General features: G+C 42.8%; 1 protein-coding gene and 1 non-coding gene across 2 annotated transcripts; both read right to left on the bottom strand.

Moving 5' to 3' along the window:
- Nucleotides 1–1517: 1517 nt before the first annotated feature.
- On the bottom strand, nt 1518–14731 carry Tomm20 (translocase of outer mitochondrial membrane 20). Its single transcript, XM_036188114.1, has 5 exons — nt 14451–14731; nt 10448–10494; nt 7476–7557; nt 4748–4890; nt 1518–2422 (listed from the first exon to the last, which is right to left on the bottom strand). The coding sequence occupies exons 1-5, from the start codon at nt 14569–14571 to the stop codon at nt 2378–2380; spliced, it is 438 nt and encodes a 145-aa protein (XP_036044007.1). The 5' UTR covers nt 14572–14731; the 3' UTR covers nt 1518–2377.
- LOC118584931 lies at nt 13639–13771 on the bottom strand. The gene has a single exon (XR_004945098.1). It is a non-coding gene; the product is annotated as a small nucleolar RNA SNORA14 (small nucleolar RNA).
- Nucleotides 14732–15297: the final 566 nt, after the last annotated feature.

Raw genomic sequence — 15297 nt, 5'->3', positions numbered from 1 at the left:
TCTAGGTAGTCACCAAAAATCAACAGCATTCAGTTCTGCAAATATACACCAAGCCAAATGTTCTCCAAACCCTTTAATACAGCTGAGGCACAAGTAATAAACACTTTGTTGTTGTTAGAAGATTTGTTGTCAGGATCATACACCAAATTCCCCATTTCTTCAGCAGCAATTCCATTATCAATACTCTGATCCATAGGTTGATTCAAGGTCAGAAAGGCAGGTAGACAATGGTATAAATACCAAACCTGCTGGAGATAAAAGGAACACAACACCTGAACTTTGCCTAAATATGCACACTATATTAGGGCATTTACACCACCTTTCCAGGAAGCTCCATTTAAAATATTTTCAGTTAGGAAATACAGTGGCACCCAGCAATACACCTTTGCCCAAGGCAGCATACCAACATGTTGTAACATGCACATTCTCGAATGCTCCTGGCAACCTTCAATCTGTTCTTTTATACTACTTTAGTGTTAGTCTTGCCTTCTGGCATCACTTACCAGCACCAAGGCTTTCTGGTTCTATCTAACTTGAGGTGAGAAGAAATAGTGTTCAGCACTTGATTATGTGGAGGAAAGTAGTCCCTCCATAAACACAGCTAGTGTTCAAAAGTAACAATGCTGAATGAAGCCCCACATCAGTCACTTAAGGAAAGTCTTGACTTAATCAGTCTCAAAGTAAAGACAATATCGCTACCCTCTCGGCTGCCAGGAGCCAGGCCACCAGGTGTACACTGCAGAACCTCTTTCCAAGAGTGCCCTTACCACTCACTTCCCCACCTCCACTCCCCCTATGGTCCTCTTAGCCATACCTGGGCTGATGCAGGACTTTCTTAGCAGTGCAATCAATCTGTGGTCACCATTATGATACTTGGGACTGGAGACCCTATCAGCAAAACTCAGGCAGCATATTTGTAGCACCACACCCCCAAACACACATCCCTACCTAGAAAGCATTGGTAAGGGTTCACCATCAAAGGCCTGGAAAGGGCCTGTAGATGCCTCTAATTGCGCCTCCAGGTCACTAGAGGTGAGTTGTTCAAAGCTGTTATCCATTCACTAACCAGAGGCAGGAACTAGTTAAAGCCTCATTCCAGATTCTTCCTACTAAACTACCATCAAAACAAGCCATGGAAAAAGATGAGGCAAGTCAAAACAATTCTAGGGCATGGAGGCAGACAAGCTGCCCATGAGAATGCTGCTCGGTGAACAGATACCAGCACAGAACACAAGGTCTTGAATCAGAAACAGCCCATGTCATCAGGTGAGAGGTTACTATCTGAGAAGAGGTCCCACCTGCTTCAGCCAAGTCTCCAGTCAAGATGACACTCTACTGTCACTGAAGAAGATAAATTAGTCAATGCACAGGAAGATAGAAGAGATACACTGTTAAAAGCAAAACAGCAATCAGCACTTTCACAAGCAGACCATCACAACTGCCTTAAAGACAAGTTTCTGGTTAACTGATACAATAGTAACAAAATCACTTTACATTAGCAATAACTGACAAAGAAGTTATTCCACTTAGAGGTTTAATTGAGAAATACTGAGTCAGGTAAACATGCAAATTCAGAATATAAACAAGTGCAATGCCTGGTTGTTCTGAAATCATCAGCCATCAGTTGGAGATGGACCTACAGACACTCAACAGAACCAATTAAACTCCACGCTGAACAGAGCCACCCAAGAGATGAGCAGACCGGTTCTCTCAGTCTGTAAAGAGCAGAGTGAGCAGACAGCAGGCAAGGCTCAGCCAGGTGTAATCCTGGTGCTTTCTGCAGCCAGGTGCTTGAAATACTAGGGGTTAGTCCCTAGAGGACATTAAGCCACTGATGTAGACTGAAGCGTTTAGGAAACACGGATAAGGAATGGGATCGCTAACCGCACACTTCACATGTCCAAAAGTAAACAGAAAGAAACAGTCTCTGCAAGATTTTAATGCTCAGTTTTCATAAACACAAGTTTCTATCCAATTTGATGACTTACAATAAAATGTACTAGCCTTTAAAAATGGGCATTATTCAACTATCCTCTGTAGTCTCTTCCCATGTTTTAAAATTTATCACTGTGAATTTTTACCTAATACTCTCCTGTATTTACATTTGCATTGCATGTCTTAAGAATAAACGAAATCCATGATATTTGGTTAACTCAGTATATTTATAAAATGAAAAGTTCTATCAAAATACTTTTCACTGGAAAAAAAATAAATAGAACAGACAATGGATCTACTCAAAGTGCACATTCACTTTGGTAGACTTCAGTGTAGGACAGTTCATGACAAGCATATTTGCCCTTATTCCCCACAGCCGATCAGCTTCCAAGCTAATGGTTAAATCATTTTTAACTGAGATTTTATCGTGTTGATAGCTGGCTCATTCCACATCATCTTCAGCCAAGCTCTGAGCACTTACAATTCTCTGAAAGAAAAAGAAAATTAATTTTGAGAAGTGTCTAATTTCAACTTAAAACTGCTCTTCACATTCAAAGAACCAACTTTTGCTTGTAGCAGGAATCTTAAAGAGTCTTATTAATAAGATCAAACCTGAGGCCAGTTATTGGGGTAAATGCTGGAAGATCAGAGAAGAACAAGCCACAGCTTCCTCACCTTGCCAATTCCTCAGCTGATCCTGTTTCCTCAGACTGGAAGCTTCTGTGTCCTCATCCGAATGGGTCTCAGCTGAACTGCTGCTAGAAGCCTAAAAGCTTAACCAGCCAAATGCTTGTACTTTCTGGTCCTCATGCCTTATATATCTTTCTGCATTCTGCCATCACTCCCTGGGATTAAAGGCATGAGTCACCATGCTTGGCTGTATCCTTGATTTCTGCCTTTGGAATACTAGGATTAAAGGCGTGTGCTACCACTGCCTATCCTCTATGTTTAATATTGTGGCTGTTCTGTCTCTGACCCCAGATAAGTTTATTAGGGTGCACAATATTTTGGGGAGCACAATCCCACACTTGCTAAAATTCTCGGATTTTTGACACTGACTCCACACTTCACACACTATTCTGAGGAGACAAAGATCAGCTGGGAATGGTGACACACCTGAAATCTCAACACTAGCTGAGGAGGGGAAGGAGGAGTGCTGGTGATGGGTGTTGAGGGTATGATCATACAAGCTTTAGTTCCTTACCAAAATCCAAATGAATAAATGAAGTACATGACACAAGGCTGTTTGTCAATTATATAATCTAAAGACTTTTCACCCCCACACAAACCAAGAAACAGCAATGAGAATTCTTACCAAGCCTTCTTCTATACTTCATAATTTCCCTTTCCAGGTCATAGCCATTACAGGAAGCAACACTGCATTACAAAATTAACACCCCCAAAAAACTGCATATATAACTTATCAAAGACAAGGTAACAGAGTAATACAAGCTGTTGAAGAATTAGGATGCCAGCCAGGCAAATCTGTGACGTTCTTTCTTATAGTGCTGCTTTGGCCTGGCCTTGCTTTGTTCTCAGCAGTCTCTGTACTGGACGTTTAGGCACTAGTGTGGCAGGCAGTATTGAGATTCTGGGCTCTTAAGGCCTAGAGTAAGTAAAGTGATGAGATCTGTAGGTTCCACTCTCCAACTGGATCAGTTCCTGAACGAGCAGCTAAACCCTGACTCCCAGCCTTCATTGCACACTGGTCTGGTTCCCCTTTGAATTCTGTGTCACCATGTGACAGTCACAGTGGCTCCTGGACAGATACAGGCACAACAGCCAAACGCTTAGTCTTCTCCATTCTCAGAACTGGCTGTGATCAATCAACAGAAAACAGACTACAAGAGCTACTCCTTCAACAGCACCTAACAGTAACTGAGGGATGGACAGAATGGAACCACATTCATCTAACTTTAATAGACTTTGCTCAAGTTCTTGGTTTTCTAAATCTTCCTCAAATCTTTGGGGGAATTTAATTTTCCCTCAGGCGTCTAGCTGAGTTAAAAATCACTATGAAGAAGCTAGGAATATGACTCAATGGTAAAGCCTTTGCCTTACTTGAGTAAGACACAAGTTACTAAAAAATTTTATGAAAATTTCCTTTCCCTCAACACTTAACCATATCAAACTGAAAATCAGCACATGCAGTACCTGTTCTAAGATTCATTTTGGACTCCTTAGAAAGGATTTGTATGAACAGAATCCACTATATTGAATATTTTACCCAATTTGTACCTAATGTTTTGAGACAAAAATCTCACTAAACAGCCCTGGCTCAGCCCCCCAGAGTACTGGGATTACAGGCATGTGCTACCACACTCAACTATATTAATCATTTATACATGCACTTTGCACTTCTGAGTAGAAATTTGGTGCTATATACCAAATTCAAAGCCCAGAGCAGCAGCCCAAAGAGGTACAAACAGTACCAAGAATGGACACAGGAACACCAGGATGGTCAGACTATGCAGTCTTGACTTCTGACCTTGATATGTCCTACAAGCATGTACAGAGGCTTGAGCACAATGGACAAGGGCTCCAAAACGCACTGCACCCCCAGCAGGAGTAGCCAAGTGGCCTAATTTAGGGACTCAAATGTAAATAAAGGCTTTACACTCAACACATGTACACTTATGATTCTTATCTAACAGAAGCCTGGACCTTATGCTAAGTCACCTGCACAATGTATCATTAGGAAAACCACTTCCAGGTCTGGCACACTCAGTATTATATGCTCAGCAGCAGACTTGCCCGAGCTTACAGTTCTCAGATCAATTCATTGTTACTCTCCAACACTTCAACTCCTTACCTGACTAATGGTCGGAAGCTTGGTCAGAAGCATCTGGAACACTGGTGGTGGAAGAGTTTGCTGTAACACTTGCAGCAGCTGCTGAGGCTGTCCACACACAGCGATTGCATTTGTCAGGTGGTCCACACCCTTCTCATATTCACCTGCAAGATTGCACATAGTATCTGAAGCCATCAAAACTTAGTCACCAACCAATCCTAGCCTAAATCACTGGCAAGTAAAAAGTCGATACCGAATTTCCTTGCACCAGTGGAATGAACCTATTTTACCAACTGACTGTTGTAGATGGACTGAGGCACCAGCATCGAGTGCTTTCAGAGCCTCTCAAACAGTCAGAAATAGCTACACCTCAGCTTTTGTGGGAATTATGGTTGTTATCCCACCTATACAAATGAGGACACCACCTGACTGTGTTGCTTGCCCACTGTCATCTGGGTATGTGCAGCCATCACTGACCCTGCATGGCCAGTTCCTTTCCTAGGGTACTGAGATGTAATGATGCCCACCAGGAGAACCTGCCCAGGGCCAGGCCCTGAGACTGTGTGATGCAGAGCTGAAGTTGACAGAATGATTGGCTTACTCAGTCCCTACTGCAGCAGACACCAGGCCTCCTCTGAATCAACACTGGCAATAAGTTTTTCTCTTTAACCAGCAGTGTTAATGCTGCACCTGGCCAGACCAGAGGAACGTAATCATTCTAGGCTGAAGCACTACCCTGGTGCTAAGAACACACAGTGCCTGTGCCTCTTTCAGGCACCTTGGAAAATCTATTCTTCTGAACTTAAGATTTGATTACTCAATATTGTTCTTAATCTAGGTAAAGTTTGGAAACTAGTTAAGTTTGCTAGTTATTTGAATACAAGAACTAGGCTACCTGACTCTCGATGAAACTGACTGGACAAACTAAAACATGAAACTACTTCTCTTAGGAAAGTAACGTAAGTAAGATGGGGCCAGTGACGTGGCTCTGCAGACAGAACGCAAGCCTGGATACCTTAGTTCAATCCCCAGACTCACATAAGGGTGGAAGAGAACAGTTTCCCTCTAACCCCTACACCACACATGGAATTCATGTACACATCCCACATTTTAAAACTTTAACAAGTGTAAAGTGGATTACTACTATAAACTTTCCTCATAAAACAAATAGAACACAAATAAACATACATTATGCATGAAGTTCAACGCTATCTGAATCCAATATAAAACCTGAAACATGACACCAAATTTATTAATGATAGCAACAATTTCAAAAATACTTTTGCAATGAAAGTTAAAAAACAATCTCCCTAGGAACCATTCTATTGTATAGAACAAAATGTTACCCAACTCTAGAACAAAAAATACCTATTAAGATGTTTAATAGCTGGGTGTGGTGGCAAATGCCTTTAATCCTAGCACTAGGGAGGCAGAGATAGGGTGGTCTACAAATTGAGTTCCAGGACAGCCAGGGTTATCACACAGAGAAACCCTGTCTCAAAAAATTCAAAAAAGATATATAAGGAGAAAGAATAAAACCAAACAACAAAACAAAGCCATCTTTCAATACAGGTAAGTAAATAAATGAGGCCCAAAGTAATTAAGTATCTAAGTTCTGGACCACATAACTGATCAGAACTGAAACAAGATGCCAAAATACCTGGTGTGATGGCTACTCTGGCTATCAACTTGACTACATGTGAAAGTCAACTAAAACCCTAGCAGCTAGGCACATCTGAGTTTTCTAATAATTTATTTATTTTTATTTTATTTATGTGTATTAGTATATGTATGTCTGTGTGAGGGTGTCGGGTACCATAGAACTGGAGTTACAGACAGCCGTGAACCGTATGCGTGCTGGGAATTGAACCCAGGTTATCTGGAAAAGCAGTCAGTGCTCTTAACTGCTGAGCCGTCTCTCCACCCCAGTTACTTTTCTTGGTTGGATTATCTGAGGTTGAAAACCCACCCTAAATCCTGACCCTAAATCCTGGCCACACATCCTGGAGGCAGCCCACAGATATGAAAGAAAGTTATGCTTTTCTGTCTGCTTGCCCTCACTCTCACGGGCAAGTTCATCTGCCCCAAGCCATTCCTTCAATGGTGTTAGATAGAACACATTTCATGATTCCAACATAGACTGAAAACTGGCAACTCTAGGACATCCCTGGGATTCTAGCACCAGATTGGGACTGCTGAGACAGTCTTGTGAACTGGAAAACTACCAGATCCTTGGCCTTTCTGGAAGGAGATGCCATTGTTGACATTAGTCAGACCACAGCCCATAAACCACTCAGGTGTATATGTTCATTCCATTGATTCTGTTCCTTATAGAACCCTGACTATTATTCCCCGTGACCCTGGTTAGGTAAATTAACTTTCTTTTGGACCAACACCGAGGAAAAGAACCTGATTATTAGGTGAGTGTTGTCAAACTCAGTTCACGTCACTTAAGTTACTATTTATACTACACTATGGACACACACACACACTCTAAGTGACTTTAGAGTCATCTCTGCAAAAATAAAGTTCTCTCCTAGTTTCACAACTATTATCTTCCATATCCTGTGTCAGAGCAAGTAAAACACGGTGGCAGACAATGGCACCCATGAGTACCTAAACACACTCACCTTGAAATGTTGGAAATCTTTTTTTAATGACAATTAGGTAAGAAAGTCCTGTTATTATAAATTTTTATCAATATGAATAATTCACTCTACTTCTTTCTGAATCCTGAAATGACTATTACCTTGTGCTAATAACTCTTCACCAAGCTGTATCTCTTCAAGGAAGAATTTCTGAACAGCTTCAGCATCTTTTAAGTCAGGTAACTGGAAAAGGAATAAGGCGAAATTAAGCCAAGAATATAATCAACACACAGAAAACCATTTAAAATTTTAAAATGGAGGCAGAAACAGGTGAATCGGAGTTCAAAGCCAGCCTGGTCTTCAGTGTTCTAGGACAGCCAGGGCTACAGAGAGACTCCTGTCTCAAAATACCCGCCCCCAAAAACAAACACCAAAAAAGAGGGCTCATTCTAAGAACAAAACCAGACTCAAAAAATTATAGTCTATACATCTATAAAAATCTCCATTACCTATACATGTATTATCTATACAGTGCTGTTGTAGCCATTATAGATAAATCCACTCACTCTTCTAATACTTCATACACATTTTCATGTGCACCTAGAGGACTTCTCTGTAGTTGTTACACATGACTGTCCAGGCAGCTGGCTGTTTCTGTCAACTCATTTTTTTTTGGAAGCTGCTTGCATGCACTTCTTGTTTTTATTTTTTATTAGGTAGTATTATTTCCTTCTTGGGTCGCTGAGGGAGTTGAAGATCAGTTATTTATAGTTATAATTATCTTTGTTAAGGATTTCAGAAAAACTCACTAAGAGCTGTAAGTGTATAAATTTGAAAGATGTTATAAGACAGTTCCATTAGCTATATAAGTTAGGATAAAAAGTGAATCAGGTACATTCTGGACTTACCAAAATAGGATAGATAATGGAATTATTTTCTCTGAATTTGTCAAATACAAATGGGCTAGACATTGTTTAGGTATTTATTGTTTGTATATATGGTATATATATAGTTATAGTTATATGTATAGTTATAGTTTTGTATATAGTGTTTCTTATATTAGTTATAACTTTTTCCATTTTTTCTTTTTATTAAAATAGAAAAGGGGAAATATAGTGATATTTTATTTGTATTGAAATGTGATTTTATTTGTATGTCAATAAAGCTGCCTTGAGATCAGAGCAAGCCAGAGCAGAAGCTGAGCAGTAGTGGGGCACGCTTTTAATCCCAGCACTTGGGAGGCAGAGCTAGGAGGATCTCTGTGTGTTCAAGGACACAGCCAGCATGGCAGACACACGCCTTTAATCTCAATACCAACCATAGAAGACCTGGAGGTCTGTACAAACAGGCAGTGACGAGGAGGTCATGTGGCTGGGTTTACAACCAATGAGAAAACAGAACAGAAAGTCTTTAAATAGACAGGACGCACAGAAGTAGGTCTCTTGTGGAGAGGAAGAACAGCAGAAGCAGTGAAGGGTAAGGTTTTCCGCTCTTGCTCTGACCTCGTGGTGTTTAACTGCAATCGGTTCTGTGTTTCTTATTTAACAAGCCGTTTACATCTACATACACATGTACATACATATTATATATATATTCAGAGATGTACCATTTTCTTGCTGGTAGGACTTGAGAAAAGCACTCTACCACTGAGCTTTTTGACAGGATCTTAACAGGCTGGCCATAAACCTTCAAATCTCTGACCTCAGAGGATCACAGGTCCTTGTCAACGGGTCTGCCAGACTGAGTCTCAAATGGCAGAACATACAACTAAGGAATGACAGAGTACTCACTGTGCATCTGTTGATCATATCAGTTACTTCTAATATTTTATGATAAACAACCATAAGCAACCGACAGAGAAAAGGGTACAGCTCACAATGCCAGTTCTACCTGTTGAATTTTAAATACCATCCCTCCCGTCAGACTCTCACACTTACACACAGGTCTAAAGTTATCTACCTGGATCCCACATCTTGCAAAGGTTGTCTGGACATATTAGAAAAACACAGCAGTTCCCAGTTTCAACTCACTAGAACTTGTCAGCTATGCTGATCACTCCACTGGTTCAAAATAATAATAAAACTGGAATATCTATCAATCCCATTTTTCCTTGCCTGAATGAGCTTTTAAAAGAACAATTAAGAGCCAGGCGGTGGTGGCACTGGGCTTTAATCCCAGCACTTGGGAGACAGAGGCAGGTAAGTGAACCATTGTGAGTTCGAGGCCAGTCTGGTCTACAAAGCAAGTTCCAGGACAGCCAGAACTGTTGCACAGAGAAACTCTGGGGGGGGGGGTGGGAGTGGAGTTTTAAATTAAAAAAAAGGGGGAACAATTAATGATTCAATAATTGTTCTGCAAATCCAAAGAAACATCAGCAAGGGGAAAGTGACATGTATAGTGACTTGCCTAGTTTACTTACATATCACAGATTAGTTTTAATCAAGTAGCTAAAAAAGCCTATGTAGTCATTAAAAATAATGAACACAGGACCTATGAAAAGAAATGAAATAACTGACATTGTACAGTTACGGGTTGTTTTTTTTTTCTTTTTTTCAGAGCTGAGGACCGAACCCAGGGCAGGCAAGCACACTAACACTGAGCTAAATCCCCAACCCAAGGTTTGTTTGTTTTTTTTTAAAAATCCATCAGAACCTAGACAATTCTGATCCATAGGTTTAAAAACTTTTAAAGAACTCTGAATTGAATATACAGGGTTCCTTTTGTTATTTATGTTGCCCAGGTTGCCTTTGCCTGAGTTTCTCAAACACTAGGATTACAGGTGTGGATCTTTTAAAGAACACTAGAGAAAGGAAGGAAAATCCAATCAAATGCTACCATTTTAAAGTAGCCGAGAGCCGGTGGTGGTAGCTGCGGCAGATCTCTGTGAGTTCGAGGCCAGCCTGGTCTCCAAAGCGAGTTCCAGGAAAGGCACAAAGCTACACAGAGAAACCCTGGGGGGGGGGGGGGGCGCCTGAGAACACTTTTATCTCATGTGTGTCCACATCTCTAGAGCCCCTCATTCTGCTGCTAACCCAGTAAGACATTTATTGTCACCACCAAAGGAAAATATAGCAGGCCTGGACAACCTACAGTCTAAGTTACTCTCTTACAAAAACACAGATCATTTTATTACCTTGGAAAGCCCAGCTCTCTCCTTAGCAAGCTTCTGTTTCTTTCTTCCTATAAGAAAAATAAAATAAAATTTCACTTGGCTATCATCAAAAGAATCAACACATCAAACTGCTTCAGCAATCATTAATTCCACACATTAATTCCACAAACATTCCTGACTGCAGAATCCCTGCCTCCCTGGCCGGTGGGGAGTGAACTGGCACTTCTGGATAGCAGCTTTCACTTTTCCCCTCTGTCACCAGGTCTAGCACTCACAGATAGAGACTGTTCCAACAGCTGTACCCCAGCAGGACAAAGTTCCCTTTCCAAGGCAAAAGAATAAAGTGTTTGTTGCTGAATTGTACTAGATTCTAGCTTTACTATGAAAAATTATCCAGCATTCTGAAGCAACATGGTTTTGTAAAAACAAAATATTTGACTTTGGTGGGTTTTTTTTTTTTTGAGACAAGTTCTGTGTATCCAGGCTGGCCTGCATCTGTTACACAGCCCAGGCCCCTGACTTCTCTAGATCCTTCTGCTCCAGCTCCCAAATTCAGGGATTACAGGCACACAACAAGGTCCCAGTATTATTTATGTTTGATCAAACAAGAAAAGGGGAAGAGGTCGTACTCCAAAATGCATTCTGTTACAAGCAGCTGGCTAGTTAAAAATAGCCTCACAGTTCTCTCTCGTATGCCTCATAAGAAAGAACATTAGTGTATGTGGACCACTGACTTTCACTCAATACTATGACTTTGGACAATAGCAAAGTGGTCTAAGTGAAGGGCTCTCTCTAGAGTAAATTTTAAGCAAGAAAATCTAACTTCAAAGTCTCTGAAAACCTTAAAGTACTCTACGAATGCAAGTCTCACCACATGACTAAAGGACCTGTTGGTTAATTCTTCAAAAGTAAGACCAGCTCCTCAAGCATCCTAACTTCAGACCTCCTGTCCTCAGTGTACAGAGACACACCATTCAGATGAAAAACACCTCTTAAAACAAAGCAAAACTGTATAATAAGCAACAAAAAATACAATGTACTAAACCACAATTTTGAGAAAATAACAAAATGAATCCCATTAGTTTTCCACAACCATCTAAGTTATTAACAGTGCAAGGGCACTGTAAATGTATCTCTGTAATGAAGGGACAGATAGAAAAAAAACAAAACAAAACCCCACAATGGAACAAGGTATACATTCAATCAGCAAAATAAGGCCTTGTTTTTTTATTTGTTGTGGTGCACACCTTTAAACCCTGTGCTTGTAAAGCAGAAGTATGCAGATCTTTTTGAGTTCAAGGCCAGCCTGGTCTACAGTTCCAGGACAACCAAGGCTACATACACAGTGAAACCCTGTCTCAAAAAACCAAAACCCCACGTGAACCAGGCTTTGTGGCACACACCTTTAATCCCAGTACTCGAGGCAGAGGGATGTGAGTTCAAGGACAGCCAGGCTTAGAGACCTGGTCTCAAAACCAAACAAACAAAAAACAATGCAAAGCCTAAGTTCAGAACCACCCCAAATCCAAGCCATTATTTAAACATTTAAATAAATCACCTATGTAATATATTCCTAAGTGGAGTATCTTTCACAGAGCAGTTACATAAATGAAATGCACCTGAAGTGGCCACAGCAACTATTTAGATACCTGAGATCAAGCCGGGGAAAAGTGATGATCATCTGCTTACAGAAGGCAAAAGTCTGAATTAAGATATCTAATTTAATCTCAAACCCTCAATTTAAACCCCTTTTCATTAAATAACAAAACAACAAAAATTGAGAAACTATCCTTTTACTGCAGATATAAATGATTTGAGTCAAACTATTTAATTCAAATGACTCAAATCCTTAAGAATCAACTATATAAATAGCTTTAAAAGAGACTGTGAAATTATTCATTACTTGCTAGCTAGCAAAAATTAAACAATAGATGAATTCTAGCATTCATTAATACCGTGGTCTGTAGATTCGTTTTTGTCACAGTTGCAGTTAGTAATTCACTGAAGTCATTAGATTCTGGCTAAAGCTAGGAGGAAGACAGACAACCCCATCAACAATACAAACTGGCTACAACAGAACGTGGTAGGGACAGTGGCAGAAGACCAAGCCTGAAGGAAAAGGCCATGGAGTCCATCGCCCGAAGGGCAAAAAGGAAATGCTGGAAAGGTCATTTTGAAAAGAACACCTCTAGCAGGGCGTTGTGCCCCAAACCTTTAATCCCACCACTCAAGAGGCAGAGGCAAGTTGATCTGAGTCCCAAGGACAGCCTGATCTACATGAGTCCCAGTCTCAAAACAAAAACCAAAAAACCCCAACAACCCTAATTTTCCTGAAATAACAACTTATGATTTCTTTAACCAAAAACCACTTTCTCACGATTTCTAACAAGGCTTTTCAGAGGAATGCACCTGCTTAGCTATCCCCCTGTGTGCGGACAAGCGGCCCTCTGAGTACAGACTGTACTTGTGTACCCAGTCACACTTCACAGCCAGCATTTATGGGTCTTCCTTCTCAAATAAATTGTGGTGGATACTTGTATCACCAAACAACAAAAGGCAACTTGTACTACCTTACTTCAGTTAAGATGGATTTGGATTTGGAGCTGATGCTGTGGCCAGGAAACAATCTGTTCCCGGGAGTGCAGTCTGAAGCCTAGCAGCATTCTTTCCATTACTCTACCTAGCCACGGACAAAAAACGAATTCTGTGTGTCTCCCTACATGATGAAAATGATGGGCTACTGGGGGCACACAGGCTCAGGAAGGGATGGAACTCCTATCGTAGGCGGTAAAGGAAGTGCAATGTCCGATCACCTGTAACTACCCAAAAAGTGAAAAATGATTTAGGATGGCTTAACTAAAGAAGTCCGGAGCTGGGCGGTGGTGGCACACGCACGTCTTTAATCCCAGCACTCGGGAGGCAGAGGCAGGCGGATCTCTGTGAGTTCGAGGGCAGCCTGGTCTACCAAGTGAGTTCCTGGAAAAAGGCGCAAAGCTACACAGAGAAACCCTGTCTCGAAAAACAAAAAAAAAGTTCGGTAGAATGGATAGTGACTCTTACGCCACTGGCTGACCGCCCTACACAAGGCGCACAACCGCCAACTATTCCAACAAATGTTCTTTTGGACTGTTGAAAAGAACCCTTGAAATTCAGAAGGGAATACGCTGGATAAAGGAGCGCCACGGATTTCCCTCTGGTAACCCTCTCTTAAAAGATGTCGCAGGTATGAAATAAGACTGAACCACGTGAGGAGCGCAGCCCTTTGGACTCCCCCGCATTTCTCTAGCATTCACTCATATCTTGGAAGCACCAGAGCGAAGCCACCAAGAGGGTTTAAGAATGCAAGGACGCCGCCGCACTGAGTCTGCAGATTAAGGCTCTAGCTACAAAGCGTCAACACTTTCGGGGTAAAAGGATTGACTTGGTCATGTGTAGGCGCCCATCTGTAAAGCCAGTCATGAGAGGCACCACGAGTTCGAAGCCATCCTACCAAATACAGCAAGACCGTGTCGCATTTTTTTTTTAAACAGTGAAGTTGGCAGAGACGGTTCCTGCCTGTTATCACAGCACTCGAGAGGCTGAAGCAAGGGGGCTGCCACGAGGTCGAGGCTAGCGTGGGCTACGGTCCATCAAGCCAGCCGCAACTACACAGAAGGACCCTATCGACCCGCACACACCCCACAGAAGTTTAATGGCTGGGCGAGGAGGCTCATGCCCGTCACCACAGTACCTGAAAGGCTAAGGCAGGAGGACTAGCGTGACTTCCAGCCTACCCAGGACTAATCACTCGTCTTAAAAAGAAAATAAACAAATAAATAAAATTGTAGACAGGTGGGAGGTAAAAAGTGCTAGCCCTCCCGGGAGCCAAGCGTGCATTCCACCGCCAGCAAGATGGAGCCAAGCCGCCTCCAAGATGGAGGCCCGCGGGCACAGGCGGGACCCTGGCCGCAGCGCGCGACGCCAGGGAGGCCTCTTGGGGGCGCGAAGGCCTGGGCAGGGGCAGGAGGCGCGCGGGCCCACTCACGTTCTCGAAGCCTGTTCTTGAAGTTGGGGTCACTCCGCCTTTTGCGGTCAAAGTAGATGCAGTACCCGATGAAGAGGGCACCGCACACGCCCGCGGCGATGGCACTGTTCCGGCCCACCATCTTTCGCTCGGCTGGGGCGTGCGCCGGGCCGCGGAGGCCCGCCAAGCAGCGGTTAGCTCCGAACGATCGGAGCACGCCGGCCACTCGCCGCCTCCAGTGCAGACGGAAAAGGCCGAGCACGAGCACTTCCGGTGCGCGAGGACCCCGGAGCGTCCGCGGCGGTGCCTGCGCCAGAGCGCCTGGTGCGCACGCGCAGACGGCCTGCTCCGCGCGGCTGAGGCGCCATGCTGGGGGAGGGACGTGCACTGCGGAAGGGTTTACGCGTCATCACGCGCTTGTCGTCGTCTCCCCCATCCAAGGCCTGCGGCGTGGTGGCCCCACGTGGTTGTGGTGCGCTGAGTCAGAAGCCCATTTCCGCCATCCTTTCTTGTGAAAGACGAAGGTGACGGCCTGCTAGAAGAGCACCTCACCTCGCTGTGTCCGTTAGCAATCCTGTGACTTGAAGTGCGAGCCTTTGCTTTTTACGTTGTTGAGACAGGCTCTCCCTTTGTTTCTTAGTCAGGCCTGCAACTTGCTGTGTAGTCTACCCTGGCCTCAAACCTGCAATCTTCCTGCTTCATGCACCGGAATAACGGTATTACAGGCCTGGCTGCATTTGCTGTTTTTTCTTTTTTTCTTTTTTTTTTTTTTAGCTGAGGATCGAACCCAGGGCCTTGCGCTTGCTAGGCAAGCGCTCTACCACTGAGCCAAATCCCCAACCCCGTATTTGCTTTTTGAGTTGTGACT

This window comes from Onychomys torridus, chromosome 5 (genome assembly GCF_903995425.1).
Source record: "Onychomys torridus chromosome 5, mOncTor1.1, whole genome shotgun sequence".
NCBI lineage: Eukaryota > Metazoa > Chordata > Mammalia > Rodentia > Cricetidae > Onychomys > Onychomys torridus.
Note: the sequence above shows the minus strand (reverse complement) of the source record. Positions and strands in the feature narration are given on the sequence as shown.

Coding starts and splice junctions, on each gene's coding strand:
- Tomm20 (XM_036188114.1), bottom strand. CDS start 14,571: ATGGTGGGCCGGAACAGTGCCATCGCCGCGGGCGTGTGCGGTGCCCTC. Junction 7,558..10,447: donor AGAGAGCTGGGCTTTCCAAG/GTAATAAAATGA, acceptor TTCCTTTTCCAG/TTACCTGACTTAAAAGATGC. Junction 4,891..7,475: donor TGAAGAGTTATTAGCACAAG/GTAATAGTCATT, acceptor GCAATCTTGCAG/GTGAATATGAGAAGGGTGTG.